Consider the following 18,322-nt stretch of genomic DNA (forward strand, 5'->3'; position numbering starts at 1 on the left):
ACCCAAGAAATTCCCAACCTAGAAGGAATTGAAAGAAGGAAGTCATACTTACATTGGGTCAACAGTGCCCTAAAAAACAATCTATAAGACTCAATGTAACATGGCCCCAGAAACACCTGGATTCGGGAGTTAACAGGATCTCTCAAGAACATGATCACAGCAGAAACAGACATGTGACCATACTCTCTGTGTATTTGCAGAGTGGGGCTATGTGCTCACTGTAGTCATGTGCCTTTAGTTTCTGTGTTGGAGTTCCTGAATCCTCAAAGGTCTTTGATGTCTGTGTGTCTTTAGTGTTCACAGGCAGTATGAAGGGTAATTATGTCTGTAGAGTGTGAAACTCTCCTGTGATTTCCCTGGGGTAGGGGGCTCCCAGTGAGGAACTTCCTCTGCCAATGTGGGCCATCAGTTTCTCTCCACCTTGTAATCTAGAGAGCTTATTGGGGTCTCTGAGCAGTTAAGTGACTTGCTCATACTGAGACAGTCAGAATGTGTCAGAGACAGAACTCAGATCCAGGTTGTCCTGTCTCTGAGATCAGCTTTCTCTCCCTACATGCAGATACCTCTCTATATACAGGCATCATCAACATCAACATCAACATCAACATCAACATCATCATCATCATCATCATCCTCCTCCTCACTATCATTTTTATTATTAGAGGTAATAAATGGTATGGTAGCTAGAAAGTTGGTCTTGGAGTCAGGAAGACCTGAGTTCAAATTATGCCTCTGACACATACTGGGCAAGTCACAAAATCTCTCAGACAACTCTCTACAGCTGCAGGTTGCAGAACAGTTACTTGCTGAATTGCTTTAGTAGGAATTCTCTATTTCAGAGATGTTAGATACATGGCCTATGGGCCTCATGTGGCTCACAACATTCCCTAGTGTGCCCTGAACCAGATTAAAATATAATTGGGGAATATTTAACAAAATAAACAAAAATACAATAAAAATGAAAATGTTGCATTTTGAACCTGTCAATATGTATCCTTGGAGATTCTTATGTACTCATTAGTGGCCTCCATTTCTATTTGAGTTCAGTACCACTGCCTTATACCAGCAGGTTCAGATGCCTATTGTCATGGGATCCTTAGTTCAAGGAGAATTACCAACATTAAATACACTTTAAACAAAATTAAGCAATATGAAGCAACATTAAACATATTAGCACTTCAAATACTTAGGACATACAGTCATAGGATTACAGATTTAGCCTGGAATGGCCCTTAGAAGCCATTGAGTCTTACCCTCACATCTTACAGCTGAGGAAACTGAGTCCCCAGAGAAGTTAATTGACCTTTCCAGAGTCACACAACTAGTAAGAATATGAGGTAGGATTTGAATTCAGGTTTTGCTGGGTCCAAGCCTAGCACTGTGTCCAACCTAGGCCATGATGTTGCAGAACATCAAATCTCAAGGATCTCATGTTGGAGTCAGAGTATACTTAGGATTGAAAATGGGACAGTTGTTCCCCCAGAGCCTGGGGCTAAAGACACAGAATCCTGGTTTCTCTCTCCTGGCCCTAGTCCTCCAGTTCTCTAGGCATAGAGACACAAAGTGAAAATCAATATATGCTATGTTGAAGTGTTTTTATTTAGAGTAGCTACAATCAAGGTAAGGGTGACTGGATGGGCAGGTAGAAAGCAGGCTTCCAGGCTCAAAAGCAGAAGGATATATCCAGTCATCTTTCCCAAGTGGCTTCTGACAGATGTGACTCAAGACTGGAAGGACCCATCAGTGGCTCCATCTTCAGGCACAGACCACTTTCTGCTCTGAGAATAATTTCTGACTTTCTTCGAACTGGGTGTTTATCAGGGAGTACTCGGAACCTCAGTAGGGTAAGGGCCAGCACAACCTTCATCTCAGACATGGCAAAGTTCTGCCCAATGCAGTTCCTGCTCAAGCAAGGAGGGGCTAGCAATTCCCAGACCTTGACCCCAGGCTGTTTCTAGGGTCCTCCCATGCTGAGATTGGGCCTCCAACTCCCTTATTAGGACATGGGAACAGGGCCCTTGTTGTACATAGTTTCCCACAATGATCTATAGGGGGTAAAACACTACCTGGGGAGGTCAGGGAAAGAGGTGGGGAAAGAATTGACTTACCTGGGTCCGGCTGAGAAGGGTATAAAAGCCAGGGGTGAAATCTTTTGGGTGTTGTTGATGTCGAAGCGATATGGGTCATAAACCTAGAGTGTTGACAGGGTCCTCACCCTAGGCATGCACTCTCCCTCTTGCTCAGGATACTCCTTATCAACACAGCTAGACATCTCCAGGGGGTAATCAAAGGTGCCCTCTCCTGCCTTCAGGTCTTCCATGGCTTGACTTAGAGTGGAGCCCCACCCCCACCCCCATGAATGTCCCAGTTCTCCAGCTCTGATTAGCTCAGGGGTGTTTCTTTGGAGGATTGACAGAGATACCTCAGGGTTGGGCCACACTGCAGGGTTGTAATGAGTTCCTAAAATGCTGATCAGGCAGATGTTTCCTGTTGACCAGAAAAGGAGGGAACCTAATGTAGTTTGTAAACTCTACCAACGGATGTGTTGTACCAACCTCCCAAACAGGCCCTAACTGTGAGACTTCTTTAACGCCTCCCCCTTGTCTTGTTATGAGCCCCTGGCAAGTGAACCTTTAGGAATGATTTTCCCATCAGGCAGCTGGATGTCCTTGGTGCAGCAGCGAGAGACCATGGGAACTGGTGGGTACATCCGGAGGCTCTCTTTGATGCACATGGTCAGGAAGGGCATCTGGGCCAGATCATCCCTGGAGACAGGAACCCTGTCAGCTCCAGCAAAGCGGAGATGGAGACAATGTCCTCCATTCCCCTTAAGGCCAGAGGGGACAATGTTAACATCTAAACCCTGATAATGAGAGGTTGAAGGCCAGGAAAAGTCTATGGGACCCTGATAGTCAGTGACCATGAAGCCCTAGATGTCAAAACTTGTGTGAAGGGGGGTGTTATAAAGGATTGAACATGGAGGTCAGAGGGCTCTTACATTCCAAGCTTTGGGGGATACTGATGGGGGATCCATGGCTAAAGAAGAGAAAATTGGAGGAGAGGAAGACAGGAGTAAGGAGTGTGTCTTGGATGTAGAAATCTCCCAGAATTTGAGCTCTGAGTGGTAGCTGAGGAAAGCTACCCAGAAACCCAGCAGGAGCCTGGGGAATGTACATGTTTGGGGGAGAACACTGGCCTGTAGCCAGATGGAGCGACAGATTGGTCTCTGTGTCTCTGTCCCTAGGGGGTCCCTCCTGGGACTGAGTGAGGGAAACATGAGGTTATGGAAGGAAAGCACTTTGCAAACCCTAAAATGCTATATAAATGGTGAGTATTTTGTGTTTTTTTTAATGTGCCTGCAGTCATGGAGATGGCTTCAGTCCCTGAGCCGTCTACTGTAGTCTTGTTGAACTCAAGCAATGTTTACAGAACAATACAGGGATGTGCTGGTAAATATTTAACAACCAGACTGGGAGGGGAGGGAAATGTATGTGCACTTTTAATTCATTTAATTAATTAATGTGCACTTTTATTCTACATCAGGAACATTTCCTCCCTTACCTTCTTATGTCTAGACAGTTTGCACAACAATAAATCTAGCCCTGATTTGTAGGGATTGCTGATTTCTGACACTGAAAATTTACCAATTAACTCTTACAAAACAATAAGAGCTGGTTCCAGTACACTTATGGTTCTCCACGCACCCACTCCCATACACACCGTAGGTTCCATTCGTAGCATCAGCTCACACTAACCATTCAATCTCCTCTGGTTGACGACCTCTCAGGAGCTCTTGTACCTCCTGGCGGCAGTGGTCCTGATGCTCCTGATGCTGGGCCAGGTTGTAGAGGACCCAGGAAATGCCACTTGCAGTGGTGTCATGGCCTAGGGGGTGGAAAAGAGGAGGAAGAAAATCCCAGAGAAGCCACAGGAGTCAAGAGCAGAGGTCATCATGATCCAGGGGGAAGAACATTCCCATCTCCCCAGCATCGGTCTGTGCTCTAGGTCTTGGAGCTATGGCATGGAATTGGTGAAACACTCTCCAGGTTAATCTTAGCTCAAGCAAGGGTCAGTGGGGCTGATGGCAGGGATGAGATGCAAATGAAAAATCCCAACTCTTCCCCAAGCTTCTTCAGTTCTGTCCCCTCTGTCTCATTTGAAGCTCACCTCCAAACATGAAAGTGTCAGCTTCTGCCTGGATGTCCTTGTCTGACAAAGCCTTTCCATCTTCATCCTAGAACAGGCCCCTGTCTATTAGTTCTTGGTCCTTTCCCTTCCAATGAGTAAGCCTACTTAGATGTTCTAAGGCAGAACTCTCCAACCCTTTTTACCAAGACCTACTCCCCATAGGTGGCAAAGTGGAAAAGCATAGAACTTGGAAACCAAGAACACCTGAACTCAGATATGGCCTTAGACCATAGACCTATGGCTGGGCAAATCACTTACCCTCTCTATCTACATAATTTTCCTCCTCTTTAAAATGGTGATAATAACTAACCAGTTCATTGTGAATATCAAATAAGTTAAATATAAAGTGTATATCACCACAAAAAAACTTTGATAAACATAAAACTACTTTATATAATTCCTATACTACCTAAAACCAAACCTATCTCCCATGAAGGCCTCCTGATGTATCTAGAATCTCAGAACCCTCCCAGATGAAAATAGATAAAACCACTGGCACACAATCATAGAATCCTAGAATTAGAAGAGACTTTTTACTCAAAGTATAAATATTCTCTATTTTTAGAGACCCTCCAAAACTTTTGGGGCTTCTGGCATATTTAATACCCCTTGGTAAATCTAGAAACAATCATAGATACTCCAGGGTATACCTAGAATCTGAGATACTTCCCTAATATACCTAGAAAAAGCCTCTGGGAAACACACACACACACATCCCTTCTCTCTTTCCTTCCCTCTTCTCTCTCATTTCTCCTGTGTCTTTCTTATCATACTTATTTGTCTTCATCCTTCTATGTCTATCAATCATATTATTCTATCTACCTACATATTTCACCAGAAACTCCTTTGATATATGGCAAACCATAAAGGGAGGTGCCTTTAGATAAATCTAGACTACAAAATATTCTGTCTCACCTGTCTCAATTTTGCATATATTTAGAATGCAAGTGAGTTCTCTTATATACCTTGTTGTTCCTGTTGTTTAGTGGTTTCAGTTGTGTCTGACTCTTTATGACCCCATTTGTGGCATTCTTGGTAAAGATACTGAAGCAGTTTGCCATTTCCTTCTACAGCTCATTTTACAGATAAGAAAACTGAGGCAAATAGGGTTAAGTGACTTACCCAGAGTCACAGAAATCTGAGGTCAGATTGGAACTCTGGAAAATTAGTCTTCCTGCCTTCAGGTCCAGAACGCTATCCACTGTGTCACCTATCTGCCCTCTCACATATCTAGATACAACTAGAACCAGCCTCAGTAATACTTCTAGCTTCCTCTAGAATTGGGAAAATTCCCTTTAGACACGTAGAACCAAGGAAATTTCTTCATTGTTACTAGAATCAGTCATAGAAATGCATCTAGATAATATGTAAAACCTCAGACACTCTACTAATATACAAAAAAAACCAGTGAGGGGGTAGTTAATCCACTCTAGCATCCAGAGGGCTAATATATCCTCTCCCTACACACTCAATGTTCTATATGATTTCACAAAAGTTTGGTTCCCTAGGGAAAGACAGCTTTTGAAGAAGATGTCGAGAGTCAGGTGGGTTTCTCTTATTGCTCAAGAGTGTATCTGTTCTGTGCTGCATTCTAACTCTGATATCTAAGCCAATGTCTCTCCCCTCTGCCTAAGTCCTTCATGTCTCTCCCTATCTTCTTTAGGATGCCCACAATGCTGTCATCTCCTCCCATTCCTCCTCTCCAAACTCAGTACTCACTTTGGCCAGTAGGAGAACATCTATGAAGTCAATGGTCTTGCTTTTGCCCTTGTTCCTGAGAAAAGCCTCAGTCCCCTGTTGGGCAAGGATACGACGTCGGTCCTGGATGACAGCATTTGAGAAATCTTTCACTAGACGACAGGCACGGGAGAAATGTCTTCCTTCACTGGTGAGATAGTATATGGTATCGCAGTATAGAAGCAGATGATTGTAACGCTTCACCACAAGGGAAGTCAACTCCAGGATAGCTGAAATGTAGGCACTGGGCTTCCTGATGAAACATGGATCCCAGGGTCAGGGGTCAGGTTCATCAGGGAGAGAATCCTGATCCCTCAGACTCTGCATAGCCCACAACAATTTCTATAATTCACTTCTAAACAATGTCACAACTCCCCTTTCTCCCCCACACCAATTGATTGGTAGAGAATGAAAAACGACTTCACCAAGTTCTGGTTTATTTTGGTGCCTCAAGAGAAAAGAGTGGAATCTGGTTTCAAGGGTTAAGAGCCAAGAGGCGGGGCTGACTACTTCAGTTAACACAACAGTATGAAAGTACAACTGAATAATCTTGAGGATCACAACTGGGCTGCATCCAACACCTAAAAGCTCGAAGAAGCAGCTGTTGGGGGCTGAAAGCTAGCAAAATAACCCTGCCTGTGCAGAGCCAGAAAATGCTGGAGAGACCAGGAGACAAGTGGGAGTTCAGCTAGGTGGGCCATCACAACTGTGGAGAATAATTATCCCTTTGTGGGTGTGTTCTTCCAAGAGGGGCAACAGGGTACTTGACCATGCTGACAACCTGCCTGAGGTCTCAGCCATGTCCTCAAAAGGATTCTACATTCTGCTTCGCAAATCAGCTTCTGAGTACATTCCTCTCTCCTAGAATATCTCTATGTCAGATGTTAGGGGACCTTTCCAACTGTAAGTCATAGAATCAGAAGACTCCATTTTAAGTACCACTTCTGACATTTCTTGACTATGTGACCTTGGAGAAATCACTTACAAGTTTGCAGTTTTATGTACAATAATCTCCTCCCCCTATTCTACTACGTTATGGAAATGTTTTTTTTAATTAAATTATTTATTTTTAGTTTTCAATGATTACTTCTATAAGTTTTAAATTTTCTCTCTCTCCTTTCTCCCTCCCTCCCAAGATGGCTTGCAATCTGATATTGGCTCTACACATGCATTCCTATTAAACAAATATTCACATTAGTCATGTTGCATAGAAGAATTATAACGAATGGGAAAAACCTTGAGAAAGAAAAACAAAACAAAACAAAATAATAGTCTGCTTCTTTCTGCATTCTGACTCCATAGTTCTTTCTCTGGGTGTGACTGGCATTTTCCATCACGTGTCCTTTGGAATTGTTTTAGGTCCTTGAATTGATGAGAAGGGCTAAGTCTATCAAAATCAGTCCTTTCACAGTGTGGCTATTACTGTATACAATGTTCTCCTGGTTCTGCTCCCCTGACTCAGCATCAGTTCATATCAGTCTTTCCAGGTTTCTCTGAAGTCCACCTGTTCACCATTTCTTATGGCACAATAGTATTCCATTACATTCATATACCACAACTTGTTTAGCCATTCCCCAATTGATGGGCATCACCTTGATTTTCAGTTCTTGGCCACCACAAAAAGAGCTGCTATAAATATTTTTGTACATGTGTGTCCTTTTCCTATTTTTATGATCTCTTTGGGATACAGCCCTAGAAGTGGTATTGTTGGGTCAAAGGGCATGTACATTTTTAAACCCCTTTGGGCATAGTTCCAAATTGCTCTCCAGAATGCTTGGATCAGCTCACAGCTCCACCAACAATGAGTTAGTGTTCCATCATTCCCACATCCTCTGCAACACTGATCATTTTTCTGTTTTGCCATGATAGTCAATCTGATAGGTGTGATGTGGTACCTCAGAGTTGTTTTGATTTGCATCTCTCTAATCAATAGTGACTTAGAGCATTTTTTTTTCATATGACTGTAGATAGCATTAATTTATTCCTCTGAAAACTGCCTGTTCATATCCTTTAACCATTTATCAACTGGGGAATGACTTGCATTCTTGTAAATTTGACTCAGTTCTATATATTTATATATTAGAAATGAAGGCTTTATCAGAGACACTGGTTGTAAAAATTCTTTCCCAGTTTTCTTCTTCCCTCCTATTCTTGGTTGCATTGACTTTGTGCAAAAACTTTTCGATTTAATGTAATCAAAATTATCCATTTTGCATTTCATAATGTTCTCTTATCTCCTGTTTGGTCATAAATTCCTTCATTCTCCATAAATCTGCCAGATAAACTATTCCTTGCTCCCCTAATTTGTTTATAAGATCAGTCTTTATACCTAGATCATGTACCCATTTGGAATTTATTCTAGTATATGGTGTCAGACATTGGTCTATGCTCAGTTTCTGCTATACTATTTTCCAGTTATTCCAGCAATTTTTGTCAAACAGTGAGTTTTTATATGAGAAGCTGGAGTCTTGAGTTTATCAAACAGTAGACTTCTATGATCATTGACTACTGTGTTTTGTGTACCTAACCTATTCCACTTATCTACCCTTCTATTTCTTAGCCAGTGCTAAGTGGTTTTGATGATTGCTGCTTTATAATACAATTTAAGATCTGATATGGCTAGTCCACCTTCCTTAGCATTTCTTTTCATTAATTCCTTTTATATTCTGGACCTTTTGTTCTTCCAGATGAATTTTGATATTATTTTTTCAAGCTTTAAAAATAATTATTTGGTTGTTTGCTTGGTATGGCATTGAATAAGTAAAATAATTTAGGTAGAATTGCAATTTTGTTATATTAGCTTGGCCTACCCACGAGCAACTTGTATTTTTCCAATTATTTAGGTCTGACTTTATTTGTCTGAAGCATTTTGTAATTGTATTCATATAGTCCCTGGGTTTGTTTTGGCAGGTAGGCTTTCAAATATTTTATAATATCTATAGTAACTTTAAATGGAATTTCTCTTTCTATCTCTTGCTGTTGGGATTTGTTAGCAATATATAGAAATGGAAATGTTTTATGTGGATTTATTTTATATCCTACAACTTTGCTAAAGTTGTTTATTATTTCAGGTAGTTTTTTTACTTGATTTTCTAGCATTTTCTAAGTATATCATCATATCGTCTACAGAGAGTGATAACTTAGTTTCTTCTTTGCCCATTCTAGTTCCTTCAATTTCTTTTTTTCTCTTATTGCTAAAGCTAACATTTCTAGTACCATATTGAATAACAGTGGTGATAATGGACACCCTTGATCCACACTCCCCCCCCCATCTTATTGGAAATTCATTTAGCTCACACCCATTACATATAATGCTTGATGATGGTTTTAGGTAAATGTTACTTATCATTTTAAGGAAGGCTCCATTTATTCCTATGTTTTCCAAAGTTTTCAATAGAAATGGGTCTTGTATTTTGTCAAAAGCTTTTTCTGCATCTATTGAGATAATACATATGGTTTATGTGAGTTTTGTTATTGATATGATCAATTATGCTGATAGTTTTCTTAATATCGAAACAGAGCTGCATTCCTGGTATAAATCCTACCTGATCAAAGTGTATCATTCTCGTGATAAGTTGCTGTAATCTTTTTGCTAATATACTTTAAAATTTTTTTGCATCAATATTCACTAGGGAAATTAGTCTATAATCTTTCTCTGATTTGGCTCTTCCCAGTTTAGGTATCAATACCATATTTGTATCATAAATAGAATTTGGCAGGACACCACCCATTTTCCCAAATAGTCTATATAGTACTAGAATTAATTGTTCTTCAAATGTTTGATAGAATTCACTTGTAAATCCATCTGGTCTTGGAGACATTTTCCTAGGGAGAATGATGGCTTATTCAATTTCTTATTCTGAGATGGGGTTATTTCACTATTTTACTTCTTCTTCTGTTAATCTTGGTAATTTATATCTTTGTAAATATTCATTCATTTGCCCAAGATTGTTAAATTTATGGGCATACAATTGGGCAACATAATTCCTAAACATTGCCTACCTTCATTGGAGGTGAATTCACCCTTTTCATTTTTGATACTGGTAATTTGGTTTTCTTCTTTCTTTTTTTAAATCAAATTGACCAGAGGATCATCAATTTTATTGTTTTTTTCATAAAGCCAACTCTTCATTTTATTTGTAGTTCAATAGTTTTCTTAATTTCAATTCTATAAATCTCTCCTCTGGTTTTCAGTATTTCAAATTTGGGATTTAATTGGGGATTTTCAATTTGTTCTCTTTCTAGCTTTTTCAGCTGCATGCCCAATTCATTGATCTCTTCTTTCTCTATTTTATTAGTATAAGCATTCAGAGATATAAAACTTCTCCTAAGAAACACTTTTGTTGTATCCCATGAATTTTGGTGTATTGTCTCATTATCATCCTTCTCTTGAAAAAAGTTATTGTTTCTGTGATTTGCTCTTTGACTTATTCATTCTTTATGATTAGATTATTTGGTTTCCAATTAATTTTTAGTCATAGCCCTTTTTTACATATAATTTTTTGCATCATTATCTGAAAAGGATGCATTTCTGCCTTTCTGCACTGAACTGTGAGGTTCTTATGCCCTAGTACATGGTCAATTTTTGTGTATGTGCCATGTGCTGATGAGAAAAAGGTATATTCCTTTCTATCCCCATTCAGTTTTCTCCAGAGGTCTATTATATCTAACTATTCTAAAATCCTTTTCACCTCCTTCTTTCTTGTTTATTCTGAGGTTAGATTTGTCAAGTTCAGAGAGGGGGAGGTTGAGGTTCCCCACTAATTTAATTCTGCTATTTATTTCTTCCTGTAGCTCTCTTAGCTTCACCTCTAAGAATTTGGTTGCTATACCCCTTGGTGCGTATATGTTTTGTGATGATATTACTTACTTTTCTATGGTACCTTTTAGCAGGGTATAGTTTCCTTCCTTATCTCTTTTGATTAGATATATTTTTGCTTTTGCTTTGCCTGAGATTAGGATTGCTACTCCTGCTTTATTTTACTTAAGCTGAAGCATAATATATTCTACTCAAGTCTTTTACCTTTACCCTGTGTGTATCCCCCTGTTTGAAATGTGTTACTTGTAAACAACATATTGTTGGATTATGGTTTTTAATTCATTCTGCTATCTGCCTCCATTTTATGGGAAAGTTCATCCTATTCACATTCACAGTTATGATCATTATCTGAGTCTTTTTCTCTATTCTATTTCCCCTACCCATTTATGCTTTTCTTTTCCCATCTCCTTTTCCCTCCTCAAAAAAGTCTTGCTTTTGACCATCACCTTTCTCAATCTTCCCTCCCTTCTATCATCCCCTCTCCCCTTTCTTTCCCTTCCTACTGCTTGTAGGACAAGTTGGATTCCTATACTGAACTGAGTATATTATTCCCTCCTTGAACAAAAACTGATGAGAGTAAAGCTCAAACAATGCTCATCTCTCTACCTTCTTTCCATCTACTATAATAAGTTTTTGTGCCTCTTCATGTGATTTAATTTACCCTTTTCTGTTTCTTCCTTTCCTCTTCTCTCATTACAGTCCCTTTGCATCCATTAATTAGGGTTTTTATAATCACATCAGTTAATTTATACCCACACCTTCTATCTATGCATATCCATTTTAAATGTCATAATAAATATACAATTCTTAAGAATAACAAGTATTGTCCTCCCATTGAGGGATGTAAATGGTTTGCTCTTATTGAATAAGAAGTTTGTCTCCCCCCCCCCCCATTTACCTTTTTATGTCTCCCTTAAGTCTTTTATTCGAAGATACAATTTTCAATTGAGCTCTAGACTTTTCATCAGGAAGGTCTGGAAGTTCCTTTTGATGACTATTTTACACTCAGGTTCTCAGACCTTGGGGCAGTTTTCCTTGATGATTTCTTGGAAGATATCATCCAGGCTCTTTTATTCATCATGGCTTTCCAACGGACAAATAATTCTTAGATTGTCTCTTGAATCTATTTTACAGGTCAATTGTTTTTGCCAATGAGATATTTTACATTTTCCTCTATATTTTCATATTTTAGATTTTATTTGACTGATTCTTGATGCTTCATATAATCATTAGCTTCAACTTTCCCAATTCTGATTTTTAATGAATTGTTTTCTTTACTTAGTTTTTGTACTTCTTTTTCCATTTGGATGATTTTTCCTTTTAAGGATTTATTTTCTCCTGTTAGGTTTTGTACCTCCTTATACATTTAATATTTTTTAAGGAGTTGTTTTCTTCAGTGAAATATTTTTCCATTTTTCCAATTGTATTTTCAAACTAATTGGTCAATTTTTCTTCTACCTCTCTAATTTGGCTTTTAAAATCCATCTTGATCTCTTCCAAGAACGTTTTAGGGTCTTGAGACCAGTTCATATTCCCTTCTGAGCTTTCAGATGTGAGTATGGTGTTAATGCAGTCCTCTTCAGAAAGTGTATTTTGACTTTTCCTGTCTCCATCATTTTGCCCATTGTGATCACCTATTTTCTGACTTTTATTTATTTGTTTGTTTTTTGCCTTTTTTTTTGAGAGTGGAAGGCAGGGGAATTGGAGGTAAGTGGCTTGCCCAAGGTCACACGGCTAGTAAGAGTTAAGTGTCCACGGCCGAATTTGAACTCAGGTCCTCCTGATGCCAGGACTGGTGCTCTGTATACTATGCCACCTAGCTGCCCCTATTTACTGACTTTTGAAGTGGATCTCAACTTCTGGGACACAGAAGGCTTTAACTCACTTTTCTTGTGCTGGGAGCTATGGGCTTGGTTATTGACTTTGTGTGCTGTGGTCTCTAGTTCTATCAGTTAGAAGTTATATAGTGCTGCAGCTCACCTGGTGCTGAGCTGGAGCTGGCTGGTGCATGCTGAGGCCAAGGCTGAGGCCAGGTCTTTCCGTGTTTCGCTGGGATTACACTAAAGCTCCCAGCATGAGGTGTGGTGTAGGAGTGGTTCGGCTGCTTCAGGTCTCCACCTCCCCAACCCTGGTTTAGAGCTCAGGCAGGTTCAACTGCTACTGGACGCTCATCCATGCTGGTGTCTGCCGATTCCCCTGGCTGTGCAAAGGCACACCTGGGGTTCTCATGTTGGTGCTTCTTGGTTCCACCCCGAAAGGGCTCAGGATTTCCTACTGGTTCACTGAGGTGGAGCTTGCTGGGGCCCCTCCTGTCTTGCACTGGTCCCCTTCAGCCACAGCAAGAGGTACCTTTCCCGTTGATCTCCCTAGTCTCTCAAGCTAAAAGATGGGTGTACCGCTTCCACTGGTTCCTCTATTCCAGGATTTTTCCTGGGGCAATATTCTCTGGGTTTTTCAAGGTCAACAAGGGGGAATGAGATCACTTTCACTTTACTCTGCCACCTTGGCTCCTGGAAATTCATTTAGGTGACTTTCAAATATCTAGTTTGTGGGCTGAGAGCCTTGGAAGTAGCTACTGCTGCTGCCACAGGCCCTGCACTTGTCTCTCACTCAGTTCTGACAGACCTCTGACCTGCACTGAAAAGTTTGGGAATCACCACTGCTTCAGGTGATTCAGTTTTTCAGGGCCCACTCCTGCTCCATTATGGTTGGGTCTGTGCCTGTGCAGCCCACACACACTCTGTGTTCTTGCACTCTCTCTGTCCAGTGCAACAAATCCTTCCCATTGACTTTTTTTTGTTTGTTTTTTGCATTTTGGAGGGGGGAAGGCAGGGCAATTGGGGTTAAGTGACTTGCCCAAGGTCACATGGCTAGTAAGTGTTAAGTGTCTGAGGTCAGATTTGAGCTCAGGTACTCCTGACTCCAGGGCTGGTGCTCTATTCACTGCACCACCTAGCCATCCCTCCCATTGACTTTCTATGTTGTCCTGGGCTGGAAATCTGCCACAGTATGTCTCCTACTGTATTTTGCCACTCTAAAATTTGTTCAGATTAATTTTTTTAGAGGTATCTGAAAGAATTTATGGGAGAGGTCAGGTGAGTCTCTGCTTTCATTCCTCCTTCTTGCCTCTGCTCACTTGTTTTATTTCTTAAGGTTGGAATGGGAGAGTGTGCTAAACTGTATGACCTCTAAGGTCCCTTCCTGCTCTTCCTTTGATCAGGATCTTACATTCCTTCTTGAAAAATCTACATAAATAATAAATGGGAGTCAAAAGGGAAATGAACAAAGGAATAGATATTGGCATGAACTATCATTATTTTCTACAGAAGACATAATGCAAAATAATCACCACTGTGAGTAAGTTAAAAGACCCAAGAAACTGCTTCAGCCAGTAAAATCCTTGCTAAGTGGAGATGTAGGGCAGCCAGGGGAAAATCCAGTTTAGAATATGTATAGTAAGAGATAAGTAGTATTATTATTTCATGTGGGAAAACATGGAAGAAGAAAAACTGAGTCTACGGTAAGATTGGAAGTAAATCCATTTGAACTAGATTATCTTGAGAAGTACTTTAAAAGGAAACTGGAATGTGACAACAGATTAAAAAATAGAAAATGTCCATCAAGATTTATATAGCACAGTTTTCTCTATCAGTGACAGAATCATTACATCTAGACAACACATTTAAACCTCACAATCCTTGGAAAGTTGAATGAAGGAGTAAAAATGATGGTAAAGAAAACAAAGACAGGAAAGGTCCTTGTACAGAGGAAGTAGCACAATATTTAGGTATTAAAATATTTCAATCTTTTTTTGTCATGTCTAACTCTTGGTGACTGCGTTTTGAGTTTTCTTGGCAGAGATAGTAGAGTGGTTTGCCATTTCTTCTCCAGCTCATTTTACAGGTGAGGAAACTGAGTTCAGAGTACAGGCACACACAACCACTGCTTTCCTACCTTGATTTCCTCCTATGAAGCTTTTTATTAATTTAAAGAAAAATCCATTTACACCAATACTTTCAAATGCTTTTTTTTTTTTTTTTTTTTTTTTAGCAATCGGGGTTAAGTAACTTACTCAAGGTTACATGGCCAGTTATTTCTGGGTGTGGTGCTAAGTATCTGAGCCCAGATTTGATCTCCAGGTCATCCCAACACTGGAGCCGGTGCTCTTACTTGCTGAGCCACCTGGCTGCCCCTATGAGGTTAGTCTGACATGACTTACTCTTTTTTTTAATATAAGCAATTGGGGTTAAGTAACTTGCTCAAGGTTACACGGCCAGGTGTTTCTGGGTGGGTGCTAAGTGTCTGAGCTGTGATTCGATCCCAGATCATCCTGACTCTGGGGCCAGTGCTCTTACTCACTGTGCTACCTGGCCTCCCCCTTTCAAATGTTTTTAATAAAAATGAGTGCTGAATTTTATCAAAAGCTTTTTCAGCATCCATTGATATAATCATATGATTTTTAAAAAAAGCTTTTATTGTTGATATAATCAATAATGTTAATACTTTTCCTTATATTAAACCATCCCTGCATTCTGGTATAAATCCTATTTGATCATAATGTTGAATATTTTTAATATATTGTTGTAATCTTTTAGTTATTTTTACTCTTCCTGGTTTAGTTAGGAATATTATATTTGTTTCATAAAAGCAGCTTGGTAGAATTCATTCTTTACCTATTATTTGAAATAATTTATCTAATATTGGAATTAGTTGGACTTTAAATATTTTATAGAATTCAATTATAAATACATCATGTTCTGGTGTTTTTCTCTTAGGAAACTCATTTATGGTCTTTTCAATTTCTTTTTCCAAAATACATGTATTTAGATATTCTATATCCTCTTCTAATCTAGGCAATTTACATTTTTGTAAATATATTTCCATTCATATAAATTGCTAAATTTATTTGCACACATTTGGCAAAATAACTCCTTTAATTTCAACTTTTTTGGTGATATATTCACCCTTTTGCTTTTTAATATTAGTGATTCCCTTTTAATTTAATTAATTTCCTTTTAATATTAGTGTTTTCTTCTCACTTAAAAAAATCAAATTAAACAATTGTTTATCTATTCTGTTTGTTTTCTCAAAAAGCAACTCCTGATTTTATTTATTAATTCAATTTTTTTCACTATTAATTTTATTAATTTCACCTTTAATTTTTAATTTTTAGGATTTCCAACTTAGTGTTAAATCAGAGTTTTTTAATTTGTTCTCTTTCTAGTTTTTTTAATTGCATACCCAATTCATTATTCTATTCTTTCTCTATGGGGGAAAGGAAGAAAAAGAAGAAATTTACATGAAAATTTTGTTGTATATTTGAAAGGAATAGTAAGTTATGCATGGTAGATTTGCAGTTTCATGTACAATCATTTTTTTAATCATACTATGTTATGGAAATGCTTTTTTTATTCCACATAATAAGAATAAAATTTAAAAAAATAACTTGGAGAATTGGTATTGAAATGACCACAATGACTTACAATGACTGGTCTGAGGAGGTGTTCATGACAAGCTGCCTTCTCCTGACAGAAACTGGAAGAGGCATGTTTGTGGATGACATTGTTAGGAAAAACAGAGTGAAGCAAAGGGTCTCTCTTGGTTTCACTTAAACAAATGACCACTGCTCACCCCAGCCAGAACAACTTAAATGCAACATCTTCCCAGCCAGGAAATGTCTTGAACCTAGATAGATGAACTCCCTTATCTGCAATGGCAGAAAGGCCTATCTGACGCCCCAGGGGCAGTTTACATAAGGTGATCACCATAATCAGGCCTGAAGAAATCTCCATTAGGGTGGTGCCAGTGATGCCAAAAGACTTCCCTACAGGCCTATTATGTTTTGTAAACTCCTCTCCAGGTGTCCCTTCTGCTGTCTTTGGAGAAATGAGCTTATCCTCATTCAAGATATAGATATAGAGAATATAGATATAGATATGGACAATGATGTAGGTACTGATGATATAGACACACACATATATGTCTGTTTATATATATATATATACATATATATATATATATACACACTACACACACACACACACACATTTTTTTCTCTTAACAAGTTGGTTGAAGGATCTCAGGTTCCTCAATGACTTATACCCAGGCCCTTCTCCAAGGAGATTGGCAGCAACCTGAGTTCTCAGAGAGGTATCACAGATACTGGATCATCGGTTTAGAAATAGAAGAGACCTCAGAGGTCATCTAGTCCAGTCCTTATATTATTTAGATGAGAAAACTGAGTCTCAGGGACTTTAAACAGCTCTCCTAAGGTCACACCAGCAGTAAATAAGAGGACTGAGGTTAGAGCCCATGTCACCTGACTCCTGATCTGTTCCACTTCCAACGGCCCTACTCTCCCTCTCATGCCCAGGCAGTCATGTATGTGGCCCCCAGTTTCCACATTAGCTTTAAGTTACTCTTCCTTCCAATTCCTTCTAGATTCTCTCCTAAACACTGTGCATCCCCTTTGTTCCAGAGTCCTCCCTTCCCCTATTCCCTGGGGCTGTCTATAGGTCCTGAGTCCCCAGAGCCAAGGGCTAGGCTATGACTTACTCCTGACAGTGGCTATTGTAACTGAAGATGCATTTCTGCAGGCTATCCAGGGTCATGAGACTGATGTGTTCGAACATGTCAAGGTAATCGCTGCCCTCTGCACACAGGCACCTCCATTTTGCCTGAGAAAGAGAGAAAGAGAGGGAGAGAGATTGAGAGTTTTTGCTGGTCTTCTTCCATGACCTGACCCACTGGGTTTCTGTCACTTCAGGCACCCAGAAAGACCTAGGAAGGAAACTCCGTATGCCACAGGAAGAACACCAGGGTGGTGAGCCACATTAGAATTTACTGTTTGGATGTAAAGATCCATTGCTGGGAGTCAGGAACTAAGAGCTGTTCCCAGTTCTGTCACTGAAACACTGAGTGACCTTGGAAAAGTGAGAATACCTCTCTGGGTCAGATCTTCCTTCCTCACCTGTAAAATGGGGATAATAGGTACTGGACTCCATACCTCCAAAATTATTGGGAGGAGATGAAGTCATGTGGATTGGAAACTGACCTACCAGTTCTTGGAAGAGTCTCCTGGAAGATGGTGGGCTTGGGTTCTGCACCACAGTCCTAAACTCATTACACTCTTGCTAAAAAAAGCAAGGATGGTGCAATGTCCCCCATTATGATTCCTGAAGCCCAGACTTATTTGGAAGGGAATTCACTTTGTGCAGGCTCAGTCTTGGACAGTTTCCCTCCCAACCTGGCCAGCTCCTCCAAGCTCACATGCATGATGTCTGCACTCTGGTTGAAGATCTTCACATAAGGTTTCAGGATGTCAAAGTGAAAAGCTGGGGTCAGCATGCGTCGGTGGCGGCTCCATTTGTCTCCTTTACTCAGCAGCAGCCCATCCCCTGAAGAAAGACCATCGTAGGGATCAATCTCCAAGTCTCAGGTCTCAGTCCAGTCTATTGGCTCCTAGAACTGCCCACCCCACCCCCCAAGCAAGGAGTTCATTCTATTCCTCTATTGCTTCAAACACTCCAGAGCCTAGCTCCTAGACTCCCCAATACTGGCCTCATCTCACGTCTCAAT

The 18,322-nt window shown here is 39.8% G+C and overlaps 1 protein-coding gene across 1 annotated transcript in view; it reads right to left on the minus strand.

Moving 5' to 3' along the window:
* Window positions 1-1,598: 1,598 nt before the first annotated feature.
* LOC138172267 (cytochrome P450 4F3-like) overlaps window positions 1,599-18,322 on the minus strand; it is a 37,193-nt gene continuing 20,469 nt past the window's right edge. Inside the window, exons 5-13 of the mRNA XM_069101954.1 lie at window positions 18,014-18,141; window positions 17,300-17,421; window positions 5,908-6,178; window positions 4,168-4,234; window positions 3,756-3,885; window positions 2,632-2,765; window positions 2,423-2,487; window positions 2,109-2,191; window positions 1,599-1,901 (exon numbers count right to left, since the gene is read on the minus strand). Coding sequence (XP_068958055.1) covers window positions 1,688-1,901; window positions 2,109-2,191; window positions 2,423-2,487; window positions 2,632-2,765; window positions 3,756-3,885; window positions 4,168-4,234; window positions 5,908-6,178; window positions 17,300-17,421; window positions 18,014-18,141 — 1,214 coding nt within the window. The 3' untranslated portion in view covers window positions 1,599-1,687. The remainder of the gene's footprint in view (window positions 1,902-2,108; window positions 2,192-2,422; window positions 2,488-2,631; window positions 2,766-3,755; window positions 3,886-4,167; window positions 4,235-5,907; window positions 6,179-17,299; window positions 17,422-18,013; window positions 18,142-18,322) is intronic.

This window comes from Petaurus breviceps, unplaced genomic scaffold, assembly GCF_028583685.1.
Source record: "Petaurus breviceps papuanus isolate PSGF00001 unplaced genomic scaffold, PetGlider_PUasm1.0 523, whole genome shotgun sequence".
Lineage (NCBI taxonomy): Eukaryota > Metazoa > Chordata > Mammalia > Diprotodontia > Petauridae > Petaurus > Petaurus breviceps.